General features: G+C 36.0%; 1 protein-coding gene across 6 annotated transcripts in view; it reads right to left on the bottom strand.

Annotated features, from left to right (window-relative positions):
* The window catches only part of LOC123530832 (tyrosine-protein phosphatase non-receptor type 4-like), a 149325-nt gene extending 129902 nt beyond the window's left edge, over positions 1-19423 (bottom strand). For 2 of the 6 annotated variants that reach the window (XM_053518787.1, XM_053518786.1), the window contains exon 1: positions 911-1363. In XM_053518787.1, the coding sequence (XP_053374762.1) occupies positions 911-1085 (175 nt within the window). In that variant the 5' untranslated portion in view covers positions 1086-1363. Of the gene's footprint in view, positions 1-910; positions 1368-13805; positions 14206-19263 lie in introns of those variants that run through there. The other 4 variants (XM_053518788.1, XM_053518785.1, XM_053518783.1 and 1 more) reach the window with 4 other exon arrangements.

Raw genomic sequence — 19423 nt, 5'->3', positions numbered from 1 at the left:
AAGGAGAGAATCTTAGAGGGCCACTATAGACCAAGTTTAATAAAGATCCATCAGACGGTTCAACAGAAGAAGTTGTATAAGGCTTTTCTATTGGTTAGTTCTAGCAACCCTTGAAAGGGGCCAAGAGCCCCCTTTGAATAAAATCTGGAGAGGACTTTATAACATTTTATGCTATAAGCCAAGTTTGATGAAGGTCCATCAAGCTGTTTATAAAAAGATAATTTCTTATTTTAAGCTCTAGAGGCCTCAATCAGAACACATTTAAGAAGGAACCTAACAAGGGTTTGAGATTCTAATCTGTAGTTTCAAGGGAGAAGTTGTTAACCTTTAGCCTGCTGGCGGCAAGTGATTCTGCCTTTGCGACCAGTGCAGATCTTGATCAGCCTGCACATCCATGCAGTCTGATCAAGATCTGCACTGTTTGCTATTCAGACAGTAAATTTTCAGTGAACACCCCTTTGAATAATAAATGGTACTGCCCAAATTGAAAGATGGACCAGTCCATTTTAGAAATGTTGAGTTGAGTGACAGACTATGGATGCCTGGCCATCCACCTATACTAATAGCTCAACCTGAACCTTCAGATCAAGTGACCTATCTAATACAGGCAAGTGCTTCTCCTACAAAACTGTCAACTAAACATAAAAATCTTTAAAAATATATACAGACCCAATGTTATTTAGTGTAAGATAATGAGTACATTAGTAGAACTTCATTTTACAGGACACCAAAAATTCTCACTTTCATCCTGATGGCCTTCCATACCAGCAATGTACATGTAAAAGAACAATATTTTCCTCAGGAGCTATATTACTCTTCCTTGAAGGGAAATAACTAACACCTACCAAAATAAATTCAATGACGAGAAAATTTTATACATAATCACAACAATTTTACTTTTTTTACTAACCTTCCTCACTAAGTGTTTCATTTTTGCAACCATCTGAAACTTGCAAAAGGCAAGGACTCCCAGCTGCCTCCCTTGAAGTACTTTCAAATTGTGGAGTTACCCTCCTTGAATCGAGAGGACTCATTTCCCTCTTACCACTTAGACAAGGACTGTGTCTCACTTGAACTGTTGTCATTTTTGCCTTATATCCTTCATATGTTTATGTATTTAACAATCTCCTGTAAGACTATACTTAAAAATTTACTCCACTTGGTTTAGTTCCAAATGTTCTACTAACTTCATTTGTTTCTTTTAATTTCCTAAATACAATAGTCACTGCATAGCTTCAGGTAATTATCCATATATTTCCAATAATGTTCTTCATCTTCAATTACATTAATTCAGCAAATACTACAATTTCAGCAATACAATTTACTACACCAAAATTCAATATTGCTTTTATGCTGAAATTTATTTCCCAGTAAAAGTTTAAGAGAACTCTTGTTTGAAATTTACCTCAGACACTTATTATTGGAATTTATATCACTGCCCTAAAAGATGAATTCAAAACCAAACTGCAGACTGATTTCACAGTGCTTAATCCTTTGGGGATGCTCTATAACATAAACAGTTTAAACAGAATTTGCATTATAAAAATCCCAGCTCTACCACACCTGGCATTGGAAAACTTGGCTGATTTTGACACCATATGGGTAATGTATACATCAATCAGTATTATGAATACAGTGTTCATAATTAAGACCTAATTATCTACATCTTCCTCTTCCAGAGAGCATTAAAATAATCTGCAGCCTAAGAATGTCACTAAAAATAGACTGCATTTGTAGACATTATATGCTACTGAACAAAGATATAATTATAAAACCAAGAATGATGTCAACCTTGTATGAACCATGCCCCCTGAAAATACTTGACAGAAAAATAAGTGAAGTCCACAGCAGGGCCTTCACTAAAAAAAACAACAAACACCAGACATGAAAGTCCTAACAACATGTGCATGTCCACTTCATGTTGATAACGTATACCAAGTTTCTTTTTAATTGGAAGGTAAATGTAGGAGTGGAGGACAAAATGTTCAGTATGTAGCTGTAATATTTCAAAGTCCAACAAAGACCTATAATTCCAAAAATGATAAATTCCCACAAAAAAGTCCTTAAAATATGGGCATGTCCACTTCATGTTAGAAGCATACCAAATCTCGTTTCAACTGGATAAAAACAGAAGGATTTGTTGAGAACTTAAATGTTCTGATGTAGAACATGAAAGTCTCAACAATATGATAAAGTATACCAAGTTTCGTTTTATAACTGAAAACTGTAGTAGGTGCAGAGTACATGAAAAAGTGAAATGTACTGAAGGACTGACAGCCGGACGGACAATTCAAACACAATAAGCCTCACGGGTCCTCGAAACCAGGGGGCATAAAAAGCCTCTACATTTTTGGCTTTAATTACAAGGATATTCTTACTATTCACAACAACAATGCTGTTTGGTAAACAAAATAATTTTGAGCAAAAAAGGAGCTGCGTTCAATAAACGCTTGATGCACACCCCCCCCCCCGGTGGCATCCTTGTCGATACAAAGCAACCTAAGTCCAAAACGAGGTCAAGGTCAAGGTCAAACTGAGGTCAGGTGATGTTTGAAGATGAGGAATGGTCACAGGTTACATCTGTATTAGTATCAATTCATTCTTGTAAGCGGTATTGATGCTAGACGAAACGGTCCCATTTGGTTAACCAAGAGATGGCCCATATAAAGCAACCTAAGTCCGAAATGAGGTCAAGGTCAAACTGAGGTCAGGTGATGTCTGAAGATGAGGAATGGTCACAGGTTACATCTGCATTAGTATCGTCATTCTAGTAAGGGGTATTGATGCTAGACGAAACGGTCCCATTTGGTTAACCTCGTACAAACGGACGAACGAACGGATGGACAGGACAATCACTAGAATGCCTCCCGCATCAGTAGATGCCGGGGGCATAAAAAAGAATCATTAAATATTATATGCAGTTAATAAACAATAGCAATTCAGTGCCAAGGCAACAAAATATTATTAGAATTTATTCTTCTTTGCCACAAGACCCACAATTGATAAAACCTTTTGTAATAAAGTCTGGCTTTGTACAACTACAAGCAATACAATTCAATAGTCGATATTCATAGATGTCAACAACATTTATCATACAACTGGCTTCAATGTCACTTTGAAACTGGAATATCTTCCCAAGACAATCCCAGATCTTTTAGCAGACACATTTCTGAGAAAGTCATGAGACAAAATTAAATGTCATTAAATTGCTATTTAATAAATCATGAAGAAATCATGCATGAAATATGGTACATTCTCATTGTCACTGAAATTTGTGCTGAGCTAGTGTCTAGTCGATCTTTTTCTAACAAATAACTGCAAGACTTTGCAATATTACCGCAAGAAAGGGCAATATTTCTGCAAGACTGGGAAATATTACTGCAAGACAGGGCAATATTACTGCAAGATAGGGCAATATTACTGCAAGACTGGGAAATATTACTGCAAGACTGGGAAATATTAGAGCAAGATAGGGCAATATTTCTGCAAGATAGGGCAATATTACTGCAAGACTGGGAAATAATACTGTAAGATAGGGCAATATTACTGCAAGATAGGGCAATATTACTGCAAGATAGGGAATACATTACTGCAAGGTTGGACAATATTACTGCAAGGTAGAGCAATATTACTGCAAGGTTGGGCAATATGGGCAATATTACTGCAAGACTGGGCAATGTAACTGCAAGACAGGTCAATATTACTGCAAGGTTGGGCAATATTACTGCAAGGTAGGGCAATATTACTGCAAGGCTGGGCAATATGGGCAATATTACTGCAAGACTGGGCAATGTAACTGCAAGATAGGTCAATATTCCTACTAGATAGGAGAGCATTTCTGCAAAATTGGGCAACATTTCAGCAAGATAGGGCAACATTACTGCAAGACAGGGCAATATTGCTTTAAGACTGGGCAAATAACAGCAAGATTGGGCAATACTACCGCAAGATAGAGCAATATTACTGCAAGATTGGACAATATTTCTGGAAGATATGACAGTAATACCACAAGGTTCGGCAACATCACTGCAAGATAGGGCATTAACATGTTACTGCAAGACAAGGCAATATTACTGTAAGACTGGGCAATACTGGGAAATATTACAGCAAGACTGAGCAAAAATGCTGAAAGACTGGGAAATATTTGCCATAATTTTAGGTTCTCCTAGATGTACACAATGTGTATTTTAGCATACCATATTCTCAAATTACCCCCAAAATAATTCTGAACATGTCACTGATGATGCACATTAACTCACAACCAAATTTTCAGCAATGCATAAATTATATTTTCATACCAAATTTAGTTTTAAGTAAGCACTGCCATGGTTGTGCATAAGTACGAATTACTTATATGGACTGCAACCAAAGTTACATTATCAGGTACACTTCAGGTTCTGTATATATTGTAAACCAATCTCTACTATGTACTCATGTGAAAGTTTAACAATCTCATCCGAGTGACCTTGACCTTTAGGGTATCTGATGCTAAGCTACAAGATCAACCCTTATGTGAAGTCTGACGATAAAAGGGGCAGTAGTTAAGACGATATAAAGAAACTGAAAAGCTTTTCATAAAACTTTACCCTGAATGCAAAGGTGACAAGGGACCATGTCCAGTACAATAAAATTACTTATATTCAAACTAAAAAGATTGCTCCAAAGTTACAGCTTGAATAAGACTGCAATATTAACCACTGACTTGTTAGAATTAGCCGTATTTACCTCTCAAAAGTGCCAGACATTACTACATCCTTTCACACTGAATGCATTATGGGACAAGGCAGTCTGAAAGACAGCTAAATCCCCCGCCACTGCTATAGATAGTGAAAGGGTAAACCTTTGATTTTAACTGTGACCTTGACCTTGAACTGACATGGCTGACTCATGAATTCTGCACAACATCTTGATGAGGTGATCATTTGACCAAAGTTTCATGACAATCCTTCAAGGGGTTTAGGAGATACAGAGCTGAAACCTTTGACCTTCAGTTTTGACCTTGACCTTGAGTTGACATGGCTGACTCATGAGTTCTTGATGAGGTGATCATTTGACCCAAGTTTGATGAAAATCCTTCAAGGGGTTAAGGAGATACAGAGTGGACACCAAATGGAAGGCTCAAACCTTCGACCCTTAGTTGTGACCTTGACCTTGAGCTGGCATGGTTGACTCATAATTTCTGCATATCATTCTGATGAGGTAATCATTTGACCCAAGTTTTATAAAATTCCTTCAAGGGGTTTAGGAGATATAGAGCGGACACGAAATGGAAGGCTCAAACCTTTGACCTTCAGTTGTGACCTTGACCTTGAGCCGACATGGCTGACTCATAAGTTTTGCACATCGCCTTGATGAGGTTATCGTTTGACCCAAGTTTGATGAAAATCCTTCAAGGGGTTTAGGAAATATAGAGCAGACACAAAATGGAAGGCTCAAACCTTTGACCCTAAGTTGTGACCTTGACCTTGAGCCGGCATGACTGACTCATGGGTTCTGCACATCACCTTAATGTGGTGATCATTTGATCCAAGTTTTATAAAATTCCTTCAAGGGGTTTAGGAGATATAGAGCGGACACAAAATGGAAGGCTCAAACCTTTGACCTTGAGTTGTGACCTTGACCTTGAGCCGGCATGGCTGACTCATGGGTTCTGCACATCGTCTTGATGAGGTGATCATTTGACCCAAGTTTTATAAAATTCCTTCAAGGGGTTTAGTAGATATAGAGTGGACACAAAATGGCAGGCTCAAACCTTTGACCTCGAGTTGTGACCTTGACCTTGAACCGACAAGGCTGACTCATGGGTTCTGCACATCGTCTTGATGAGGTGATCATTTGACCCAAGTTTCATGAAAATCCTTCAAGAGGTTTACGAGATATGGACTGGACACGATTTTGTTACGGACGGAAGGACGGACGGACGGAAGGACAGACGGAAGGATGGACGCAGACCATTCCTATAATCTATAATAAAAATGACATGGGTCATATATATGGTGTTACTACAACTGAAACATTTCAACATCCATTATCTTTTTCTTACTGTATCTTTTAGATCATCTTATGACACATCAGTTAAGAATTTGTATCAATTTCATGTCATGTTTTCAACATAATACTTCTTTATGGTCAATTTTCAAAGCTGTAGCTTTCAATCATTTCATACATTGGTACATAATGGGTCTCTGACAGCAAAATAATGGGACAATTATGACATGTGTATGTATATTTATGAATGAATTGCATGCAGAAACAAGAGCTGTCGGAGGACAGCAACGCTCGACTATTCAACAGCCTTGTCAATTGAATGAATACAAAAGTCGAAAAAGGGGCATAATTTTGTAAAAATGGGAAAAAGGGTTATGGAACCTTCACAGTGCTTATCAGCTCATAAAGTGAACAAGTGCGTGAAGTTTCAATCCTTTCCCATAAGTGGATAATGAAATACCAGCTTACATACAAAAACTTAACCAAAAACTTCTAAGTCGAAAAAGGGGCATAATTTTGAAAAAATTGCAAAGTAGAGTTATGGGACCTATACAGTGCATGTCAGATCATGACAGTGAACAAGTGTGTGAAGTTTCAATCCATTCCCATTAGTGTGTACTGAGATACCAGCTTACATACAAAACCTTAACCAAGAATTTCTAAGTCGAAAAGGGGGCATAATTTCATAAAATAGCAAAACAGAGTTATGGAACCTGTGCAATGTAGGTCAGTTTATCACAGTGAGTTAGTGTGTGAAGTTTCAATCCATTCCGACAAGTCTTTACTGAGATACCAGCTTACATACAAAACATTGACCAAGAATTTCTAAGTCAAAAAGGGACATAATTTTGTAAAAAAGCAAAACAGAGTTATGGAACCTGTGCAATGTAGGTCAGTTTATCACAGTGAATAAGTGTGTGAAGTTTCAATCCATTCCTGCTAGTGGTTACTGAGATACAAGCTTACATACAAAACCTTAACCAAGAATTTCTAAGTTGAAAAAGAGGCATAATTTTGTAAAAAAGCAAAATAGAGTTATGGAACCTGTGCAGTGTAGGTCAGTTTATCACAGTGAATAAGTGTGTGAAGTTTCAATCCATTCCCACAAGTGGTTACTGAGATACCAGCTTACATACAAAACCTTAACCAAATCGGGACGCGGACGCCGACGCAGACGCGGAGCCGACGCATGGGCGAGTCCAATAGCTCTACTATTCTATGAATAGTCGAGCTAAAAATTAGGACAAAATACAGGATGGCTCCCTATATTAAACCATAATCAGTGTGTATGTATTGTCCTTAAAAATGTTACCTGACAAGTTAAGAATTATTTAAAAAGTTTTTATTTTTAGTGTGACTGCACTTAACTGGAAAACTTTTTACTCCACTTTTAATTTTTTTTTTAATCTTGTGACAAAATTTCATGCAGTTTTATCTGGCCTAACACTTAAGTCATCTTAAGCATAATTATGTGATGTAAGATGTATGTATTTAAAACTACAATATAACTTAGAGCTGCTTTTAAGAAAAGTGCATGTCTCCCACTACTGCCTAATCATCTAGATTGGCATTTCTTCTCCATTATGTATAGATACAGACAGCCCATGAATTCAAGGGCCATAATTCTGAAGTGCCTGGGCCGATTTGGCTAGTTATCGAACTTGGCTGAGGACTTATTGGCAAACACATTTTGTTCAAGTTTGGTGAAGATCGGATGAGAAATGTTCGACTCAGAGCGCAGACAAGATTTGTGACAGACACACGGACACACACACAGACAGGAGAAAATCAATTTGTCTCCCATAGCAGCTTGTTTTATTAACATAACAATATACAGTATGATATACACTTGCAATCAAATCACAGACTCCAGCTATTGTCACTCTGTCTCAAGGAACATTTAATAGAAAATCTATAAATATTGGATTATTTATAAACAATCAGCATCAATAATAGCGACTAATATGATTACAACAACATCCAAGGACAACTCTGCACCATTTTTCAATAATATAATACAATTAGCAAAGGAATATAATAATGAAGTGAAACAGGACCCATTTTCCAATGACACAGCACAGACAACTGACAAAATCTCATGTTAAATTATGTTAATTAGGAACTGAACATCTGTTCAAAGATTCGAATAAATATGATACACACAGTGTAGCAACAACTGTTAATTCAAATGACTCTAAAAGCTGGTCACCTGCAAAAGTTCAAGGTTTAACTTAGGAGGTGGCACACTTTATGTCACATTACTCTATCAAGTGTCCTTAATTCTATACCAGTAAACATGTTACTTATATCTTCCCCACATGTTCCTAACATTATCTCCACATGCATGTGCTGAAAGAAGTTGAGGACAAATGACTGCAGATAAATTGTTTATGGTCCATCAGTCACAAAGAAGTATTGCCTGGTCATGGGATCTAACCCGCAGCCTATATAGGATGTTAGTCTTTACTGTGCTCATTGGGTCAAAAATATAATGTATTATTATAAGTTAAAGAGTATAACCTTAACAAAATTTCTACAGATTAAAAAGTTTTCTTTAAAGTTTATTGTTCACATTTAAGACAGTCTTTAGTTTGCTTTGCTTATTTTGTTTGCAATTGCTATCTAGTTTGGCTTCATTTAGAGATGGCTATTTATAGTTCACTTCAAACTTAAGAAGATTGCCCTAAAATTAAGTGGCGGCTTTTTTCTCTATCATAACAGTCACAAACAAGGCTTACATTTTAAATGAAAAGGGGAATAACTCAAAGGCCAAACTTTTAACTGCTAGAATGGTGAGTTTTGTACACCTACTGTGTTGACTAGGTGGAAGTGTCAGTTTTGTACACCTACTGTGTGGACTGGATGGAAGTGTCAATTTTGTACACCTACTGTGTCGACTGGATGGAAGTGTCAGTTTTGTACACCTACTGTGTCGACTGGATGGAAGTGTCAGTTTTGTACACCTACCGTGTTGACTGGATGGAAGTGTCCATTTTGTACACCTACTATGTTGACTAGATGGAAGTGTCAATTTTGTACACCTACTATGCTGACTAGGTGGAAGTGTCAATTTTGTACACCTACTGTGTTGACTAGGTGGAAGTGTCGGCTGGATGGAAGTGTCACTTTTGTACACCTACTGTGTCGACTGGATGGAAGTGTCAGTTTTGTACACCTACCAAGTCGACTGGATGGAAGTGTCAGTTTTGTACACCTACCGTGTCGACTGGATGGAAGAGTCAGTTATGTACACCTACTATGTCAACTGGATGGAAGTGTCAGTTTTGCACACCTACTGTGTCGACTGGATGGAAGTGTCAGTTTTGTACACCTACTGTGTCGACTGGATGGAAGTGTCAGTTTTGTACACCTACCAAGTCAACTGGATGGAAATGTCAGTTTTGTACACCTACTGTGTCAACTGGATGGAAATGTCAGTTTTGTACACCTACCAAGTCAACTGGATGGAAATGTCAGTTTTGTACACCTTCCAAGTCAACTGGATGGAAGTGTCACTTACGTACACCTACTGTGTTGACTGTATGGAAGTGTAACACCTACTGTGTTGACTGTATGAAGTGTAACACCTACTGTGTTGACTGGATGGAAATGTCAGTTTTGTACACCTACTGTGCTGACTGTATGGAAGTGTAACACCTACTGTGTTGACTGTATGAAGTGTAACACCTACTGTGTTGACTGGATGGAAGTGTCACTTATGTACACCTACTATGTTGACTGTATGGAAGTGTAACACCTACTGTGTTGACTGGATGGAAATGTCAGTTTTGTACACCTACTGTGTTGACTGTATGGAAGTGTAACACCTACTGTGTTGACTGTATGAAGTGTAACACCTACTGTGTTGACTGGATGGAAGTGTCACTTATGTACACCTACTGTGTTGACTGTATGGAAGTGTAACACCTACTGTGTTGACTGGATGGAAATGTCAGTTTTGTACACCTACTGTGTTGACTGGATGGAAATGTCAGTTTTGTACACCTACTGTGTTGACTGGATGGAAGTGTCAGTTTTGTACACCTACTGTGTTGACTACGTGGAAGTGTCAATTTTATTCAACACAATGCACAACTGCCAATCAACAAAAGACCAGCATTATAAGCAACTTAGCAATGAGGATCATTTTTCTATTCCTTAAATCATTCATCGTAAAAATTGAATTCACAGCCAGTATAATTCTTTCTAAAACAAAACTTTCATAACCACCTACACTAGTGTTATTGTTTACAATCCAGTTAGCATCAATAACACAACAAAATACAACTGCAGTGTGCACCCTCCGCTGCAAACCCATCTAAAAATAAATGCAAAAAAATAAATAACACTTGAATGTACAAAACGCAGATTAGACACAAAGCAAATACGATTTTCCTCAAAATGAGACCCCTGATATCTTAATACGGCAAGAGCGTTATTGATTCATCTAGAACCACTGAATGTTTCTTGTTTCTAATAAAATCGTCAACTGTGAAACTCTCTTCTGCTGAAGTGCAAAAGCAGCCTTGACCTCAGACGTAAATACATTCCACAAGGAAACTAAACTAATTAGAAATCTCAACACAAGTGTGCACACCTATTAAACGACATCATGTTAACATCCTTTTTTGTTAGCTTTAAATATATATGTATTTCCGATCCTCTCCAATATTTAACAATTTCACACTGTCAAAACACTACACAAATTTCTAGTAATACTATTTCATACACATTAATGCGCAAGATCCGTATTTCCGTATATTATGCATTTTGCAAACTCAGTATCTCACCGAGATATTATAATACATGATCATTGTTACTGCATATTCCAATAGTATTGACAAAACTGTTTCACAATGAGATCAAATGTTGACCCAATGGCTGGGAGATTCTGGGAAAATTTCCAATAACAGAAAATGATGAGGGCGTACAATTAGATGCTGAGGTTTTCTTTAATAAACGTGACTCAATAACCACATGCAAATGGTAGCGTCTTCTAAGAATAAGCTTGTCAAGCATCACTAAGTCATGCAGTCAGTTACTGACTCCTTAAAATCTTGCACGGAGCCTGCCCAGCATGGACCTATTTCAAATAAGCTAATACTGAGGATTGAACCAAGATTTGTAAGTTAAAACTAAAAGGGGGCATAATTCAGACAAAATCCTTGATGGAGTTATGTACTCTTGCCTAAAACTGGACATGGTGATAGTACACAAGTGTTGAAAGTTTCAAAGCTATTTGTCAAAAGGTTTTGTCAAAATGTGGAATGGTATGAAAAACTTTAACAAGGTGTGACACCGTGGTGAGTAGCTAAGGATAGCTCTGTACTATACATGTGTAATCTTCAAATATTTACATGTTAAAATCTGACTGACCTGCTTTAACATATCAAAATTTTGCAAGAAAAAAGTTATATAGTTAATAACATGAAGGCTGCTTTGAAGTGGCAGTGCTTTCTGGACTTCTGACCTGCATCTTGTCAAGCTGAAGATCTGTCTGATATCCACTGTTTAATTTCAAAATTGTTGCTCTGAATCAACACAGGTTTAGGGTCTTTTCTTTTAAACAACTTTTCAGTCCTATAAATGATGGTGTCCACTTGTTGCAGAAAGTGTTATGCCCAACTTTATAGTGCTGCCTCAATAAATCACTGAAATACACTCCATATGCATATGTATGTTACCCCATACAGTCAAATTTTACCGACATCAGAGTAACCATTCCTAGTTAGTAGTACTATCCAGTTAATGCTAAGTGCTAACAGAGGAAGCTGCTGGTTGATTTTTCATGTCTTAAAATTTGGTATGATGCAGCCAGAGAATAAACCTATTACCTTCCAAACACGAAGCAGGTACTCTATCACTAGGCTAAGGAGAGGGTTAAATCAGATTTAGGAAGTTCTGGGATCAGTCACTCATTTGTCTCTAAAAAGTTAACTTGTGCCAATGTCAGCATAAAAAGACATTTTCCTGACCTGGCATGGCTACTAGGTACAAATTTGAACCAGTGGTAGCAGAAGTCATACAGTACAATGCAGATACTTGACTGTTATTTTCATATCACTGCAGACTCTGCAGCAGTGAGGATTCAAACAACAGACCTCCCACCTCTAACAAAGCACCTCCCTTGGGTAAAAACTATTAATAAATACAGTACAAACACCGTATAGAATATGCTATTATTAGGGTTCAAGCAGTGCTTTGTTACCTGGATTGCAGACTTTATAACAATAACACCAGGTACAAATCAAACAGATACATTGTGTTTAGTATGGTTTCAGACTCCTACAATCCATCAACAATCTTACTAAGCTTTTGGAAGCAAACAGAAATAATTTCATATCAAAACATCAATGGGCTTTCCTACGATTTGAGGAAAATAGCATGTACCAAAGAAATTCAGAAATCTAGTACAATGTAGTATTTTCTGAATTCATCTTTTCTTGCTGGACAGTCTTTGTAGTTATAGCAACAGTATAAATGTAAATACTTAACCTTTTACCTGCAGGCATCTACTTTAAATTGATTTGGATTAGAAATTTGAAGGATAAATTCTTAAACACTGGAACATTTAGACATAATATCAACCAGTTTGGAAACATGCAAAAAATAAACTAAACTCGACCTTAAGGACTGCCAGGGGCAGGTAAAATTGTAGTGCAGGCAGGCAAAAAATCATACTGGGCAAGTCAAATATATAAAAGATCCCAAGAAATACTTCTCAGAAAATCCTGGTTGTACTCCTGTTGTTATTGCTACACTAGCTGCATTGCAATATCTCATCACATCACCATGTTAAATTTGGGGCAACCAAACATTGGGTTCAGATAGGTAGAAATATAGTTGAAGTTGCTGTGTGGGCAAGTGCTCTACAAAGTTAAAGTCAAGCCTTCCTGAAAATCTGCACAAGCTTCCCTATGTATGATATATTTTTCATGTAATATTTCAGCAGTGTATAAAAGATGTTAGAAAAGTATGGCATCAAGCAGACCTAATGTTTCCAATGTTTACAAAGGTGTTCCTGTTAGGCTACCTGTGATTGAATACAGGTGTAAACATTTCTACACAACTCACAAACTATCCCATTGATACTGCTAGTCAGAAAAACAGAATCTGTCATACAAAAAGCTGAAATTATCCTGCCAGTCAGGGATGAGAAATGAAATTCATGAATTACAAGTTTCCACAATCCCCATTGAGTTGCCATACATCAATCATATTAATCTTAACATATCAAACTGAGAGTCTTGATTCTTTGACACTTTAGGGAGTAAAATCTTGTTTGGCGTGGGTTTGGGTGAGTCCGGTTACTGTGATGTGTAGTTCAAAATAATCAACATTGTCCCTAATCACTAAGTGAAAATTATCCAATGAATTTCGAACTTTGCAAAATAACAACGAACTAAGAAGCCTAAATATACAATCAGAATCAACTAATGACTACGCTGCATCTTAGACTGGTCTCCAAACAGATCTGTTTGAAGTTGAACAAAGAGGACAATGTCTTCTTGTTGTTGCTGTTATAAATGCAGCCTCAAGGAAAATGTACTTCCATGTACAGAAACACAAACAACAGTAGATCTAGGATATCTAAGAAATATAGACAGAATAAATTATATACTATGCATATCTACAACAGCTGGTCAAATTAATCACTGAAGTCTATCAAACGATTTATAGACATATGTAACATATCAAGATATACAACATGATGTAACTGTAAAAACGTGCATCAATTTTAATAAATTACGTATTTCTGCATTTACTCAAATGAATACTGATCTTCAATAGAAGCATTATAAATTATGCAACATTACCTGAGAGTTTCAGGTCAGAAATCCTGAAGTCTGCCATACCAACAATACTAGAGTCTTGTTCCACGTTTTCCTGCCATTCACTTAACTGTGAACTGATCTGCGTCGACAACTGCGACAAAAACTTCTTCATCTTTCCGATTATTTTTTTACACCTCAATACCAGCTTACAAAGACAGTAACTGTTTCATTTAAAGGTTCACTTTCACGAAATCATTCTTAGAAAAGAAACGTTCCATTATAAGTCCTTGAAATTATACATTTCCACATATCCTTCTAAAATTTTGTCTACCAAGAATTATCACTCAGTTATCACAGATATCCAGTCTGCATTTCCTGGTATAACAAAGTATATTTTGTTCTTCACCTAATGAATGTGCATAATTCCATGATTTTTCCAACGAAAATTTCTTGCTTCAAAATAAAATCGCACAGTCACTTAAACCAAAGATGTTAATTATTGTTATCAGAATCCAGAACATGAAAAGCAAAGGTATAAGACACAAGCCTTAAGTTCTCTTATTTTAAAATTTGTTTTGGTTTGTATGGTAGAAGAGTCAGGAAACTGCCTTAGCTTATACACAGATAGAGCTTGTGTGAGTTTTTAATTTTTCAAAGATGGGCACATAGCTAATATAACAAAATCTCACGCATAAAATTCTGACTTTACAGTTACAGTGGTACAACCTGTAACTAAAGGCTTTTTTAAGCATGCATTTTTCAGTTCTTCTGGAGTACCTGTTATTTTTTTACTTATTCACAAGTACAGGTTGAAGAGATACAATTTATAAAATGACAGTCTTTAGCCAAATTGCCAGGAAGTAACCTTAGAGCTTTCTGGGTGACTGACTGGGAATAAATCTTTACTTCTGCCTGGTTGACGCTAAAACAAAAAGAGCTTTCAAGGTGACCAACTTGGAATAAAAACTGTACCTATAGCTGGTCAAAGCTTTCCTTAATCAAGCTCTATGGGTGACCAAGTCTCCAAGGTGACAAGCCTGGAATAAAACTGTACCTATAGCTGGTCAAAGCTTTCCTATTAAATCCAGAACATTTTTAACTATTTCTATAGAATTCCATGATATTCCCACTTGTTTTAAAACTTAGTGATACAAATTCACTGATGACATTTAACAAAGTTCAAATTCTTGAGACTGAGTGACTGTGTACTGGAACTGATTTCAATAATTAATTCATGGAGACAATCCTTGTTTTGCCAACTTCCTTTGTCTCAAACAGATGAAGCATAAATATTGAATTCATATATATGTCTACACTGGGTACTAGTACTGTACTACTGGGCTTTGTAATGCATACATGTAAGACAAAATTGTATCAACAGAACTAACTATGAAATATGAATAAATATAAATTTTAAAGTTCAACTTAGAAATGAAAGGCATATGGTTACCTTCCAGCCTTACTTTCATTAAGGAAGTTTGTCCTTAAATAAGATAAAAATTATAATGAGCAATTCACTCAGTTTCATGCACATTCAAACGTTTTACTTTTAGCACACTCAAACTAGATATTTCCTACAAGACACAATGCTCACAACTGATATGAATCAGCCATACTTATCAAACCAGTTATTTTTTTAATGCATATGTTACTGTTTATACAATATCATAATTTGTATACATTTTTACAAATATGTGTAGAAAAACCTTCTCTCAGAGATCAACATGGCACAAAAAATAATCCAGCTGTATATTCCAGAGTATTTCTTACAGGAAAATGCTAATTATCCATTTCTTGACAGAATATACTGGTAAGTCACTCATTTTATTTGTAAAACATTTTCTTTTTCTTTATATGTATACACAAGTCCATACCAAACCTTTAACAGTAACAGTCCCCTCAATTTGAATGCTATGTACAAACCATTTCCATATACCAAGCCTGTCAGTAAGTTGTAAGAACTAAGAAAACACTGGTAAAAACACTGATCACTTTGGCATCAGATCTGCACCTTCAGTATCTTGGAAAACAATCACTCACTGCACATAACTGATAAGCCATACATACACTGTACATGAAATACAATCCTCGAGCTTCTGAGATATTTTCCCCACCTCAGATGAATCAATTACTTATTAATCTGTTACAAAAAATAATAATAACACTCCTGGCATGATTTCTTTTCTGTTGTTATACTTTCTAAGGCAATTTTCACCTAATTGTAGATTACTACAAACAAACCTCTAGTGTACCTAGAACTTTGTGCCTCAGGTATTGTAAGTGTAGTGCCTCAATAAAAATTGTTTCAGCTAGTGGCCCTTGAATCTGGTTTACTATACCTTCACTGCCAATGATCAAACCAGGGTCAGGCACTGTATTGATACTTGTGTTTATTCACTAAATTCATTGTTTTAACAAATCTAATCTTAAAGTCATACATTTTGATATATGTCATATTAACTTCAAAACAGCAGCTACAGTTTAGTAATTCATTGTTTTTTAAATTTTCTAAAAATATTTCAAGAAAATAATTATCTACATTGTTACAACCACTGCCTGGAATAACCTTTAATTATACCATTTTGACACACGTTTTTACAAACTTCTATTTATAGTCTGAGAACTAAGATCTACCACTTCCTATTTTCTCCTATCAAAAACATCACATAAACTTAAAATTATCCTCACTCCAGGAAAGAATATACAACTTGACCTGCACAATTCAAAGCAATTAAAAAGCTCTATAATTAATTTATTTCCCCAGAATTTCCACTCAACATTTTTTCTTCCCTCTCCTGTTATTGTATGGTATACCTGCTCATGTTATTATGATTACTTATTAACAAACAAACAATAAGTGCCAACTGTAACGAAACAGAACAGGAGTTGTGATGGTAAACTCATTTATTGATAAGCCCACAGACTGGTTACAATACCTCTACCCATCACTCAAAGAATGCATTTGGCATTCATGTTTGAGAGATGAAAGACTGGTACAGTATTAGAGAAAAAATATGTTCTATTTACTATGATATAGAAAAACCCAGCAACATGATTGTAATGCTTTGTTTAGCTTCATAAGAAAGCCATGAAATTGTACTAATTTTCCGCTACGATATCTTCCAATTCTGACTTACAATTAAGGTATCCCTACCATTCTTTTTAACCTAGGAGAGAATCATTAATAGCTGAAATGTGACTGACTGATACTGATACATTGAGTGTTTACCTATGCTGCTAATGCTACATACAGTTCAGGGTTTTTTTTTACTAAGAGGGGATGGGCCCAGGCCTGTGATTTGGGGGAAAAAACAGCTCGGTATTTGGGCAAAGGGGAATAAAAAACCTGATGTAAAGTCAATTTTGGGGGAAAACTGCATGATTTAAAGAAAAAAAAACTGCTGAATTGTGCACTTGTGAGTGTTCTGCATTAAATACATACATTAATTAAAAATTGAAAACCAATGTTGACAAGCCCTCCATGCCAATACTGATTCAAAGGGAGGTAACCATGCTATTCAAGGAAGTTGATATAATCAACAGAATAACTGACCTTTATTTAGCAATACTTCTCCACAGGTCAATCAGTAAGTATCCGCACCACTACTACAACAACATAGGTGACCTAACACAAAAAAATATTGAGGCCAACAAAAGTGATACATTTGTTGCCCCTCCTGCAACTCACGCCATAAAAAATAGGTACTACTGATAGTTTTGCCTTATAGAATATATAGAGAAAAATCTTTGCGTGTCCAACTCCTCAAACACTACTGAAAATATATGGTTGAAAGTTCACAGAAATAAAATCATTTTCCAAAAACAATTGTGTGTAGGCAGCTGGAGGGGAAACAAGTAAACTTTTATTTAATGTCTGATATACGTGTCAATCCTTTCCAAAGCAGCTTACAAAAAATTTTTTTTAGCTTTTCTTTTTTCTGCTTAACATAGACAAAATCCAGTATAAGGGGCAACAATTTTGGTTTAAACATATTTTATTCATCGTTATCATACGCATATTATATAACACAAAATAACTGTACATGTATCAAACGAAATGGATCGAGCTGGAAGCAAGATGCTTATATATAAATTTATCCACAATTCTGTGCCAACAAAGAAAACAGATTACACCAAAAATATTGCTAGCTGAAAAGGGAGCATAACAGTTACTGTGAAAAATCAAAATAGAGTTATGGGACCTGTGTACTGCATGCCAGATCATCAAAGCAAACAACTATGTGAAGTTTCTATTCCCGTATAAAGCGGATACTGAGACAACAGCTTACATACAAAACTTAATCAAAAATTGTTAAATTGAAAAAGAGGCATAACTTTGTAAAAATGTGAAACAGGGTTACAGAACTTTGTACTGCATGTCAGATCTTCACAGTAAACAAGTGTATGAAGCTGCTATCCATTTCCATCAGTGGTTACTGTAGTGTAACACCAACTTACATTCTAAACTTAACCAAAGCATAAGGATACAAATGCCGACGAATGGGCGAGTCAGAGTGCAATAGCTATTCTCTGAATAGTCCGGCTAGAAATGAACAAAATTAATATCTTCAGTCAATGCAAAAATGCATGTGGGAGAATGTATTTTGAAATAATAAATAACATACAAATTGCAAGTATGACCATGTAAATGAATTTATTGAAGGCAGCAAGACTTTGTGTACTACAGACTGAAAAATTAAATTAATTCCTTCCTTCTTTATAAATCAAATATCCCATAAGTACTTGAACCAGTAATTAGGTGTTTTTTCATGAAGAAAGAGTCTTTACATACACAACTTTCTGTTAATACTTTAACTTTTAACCCATACTATACACGTTACAGCACTCGTAATTTTTAAAATGTTTTTTTTTTCAGGGGGCAGTCTTTTTACCCCTGTTTTTATTGGAACATGTAAATATAATGCATTGGGACAAATGAGAAAGGGAGCCTGTGCTTGGCATACTAATTAGTTAAGTGTTTAATGACTGCAGTCTGTAACATTAAATAGTTCTAAACAGCTAAGAAAAAATCTTTATAAATGAATTCAAGGATAGTTAGGACCATTACTTTAATTTTTAATCTTGAATTGGGTAAAAAAAAAATAAGTAAACCGCCACAATTCCCCGAATAAGATGCATCTTCAATCCATGACTGTGCCTTAAAATATCTTAAGAGAACTCTGGATACATATGTTTAATGTCTTAGTAAACTGTCAAGTAGGATTGCCCTTAAAATAAGGCCAAATCTATTTTGAACCACTGACCTAAATAAAATTTGGATCAAATCATTTGGATTCACCTCCTTGCAGGACGAATTTAACAAAATGTTTTCCACTATCAACACTGCATAATCAAAACATTATTTCATGAACTTCATACATAGCAAAACAAAGAAATTAGAGTCGCTGAACTGGCATACCCTCATTTTCCATTGGTGTGTGAAAAGCACTTTACAGGTGTGTTTGAATTCTTCGCATATTTTCTTAATAACACAACTTACCGTCCAGTGCGACAAGCAGATCAATTTGGACTTATTGGAACTTTCATTGGTAAGTTATGGTCGAGACTAAAAATCGCTCATAAACCCTAAAATTCGCTTCTCTTTGAACATGTAATTTTCGCAGGAAGTACAGTCATATTCAATATGGCGGATACACAAC

The sequence above is a fragment of the Mercenaria mercenaria genome, chromosome 11 (genome assembly GCF_021730395.1).
Source record: "Mercenaria mercenaria strain notata chromosome 11, MADL_Memer_1, whole genome shotgun sequence".
Taxonomy (NCBI): Eukaryota; Metazoa; Mollusca; class Bivalvia; order Venerida; family Veneridae; genus Mercenaria; species Mercenaria mercenaria.
Note: the sequence above shows the minus strand (reverse complement) of the source record. Positions and strands in the feature narration are given on the sequence as shown.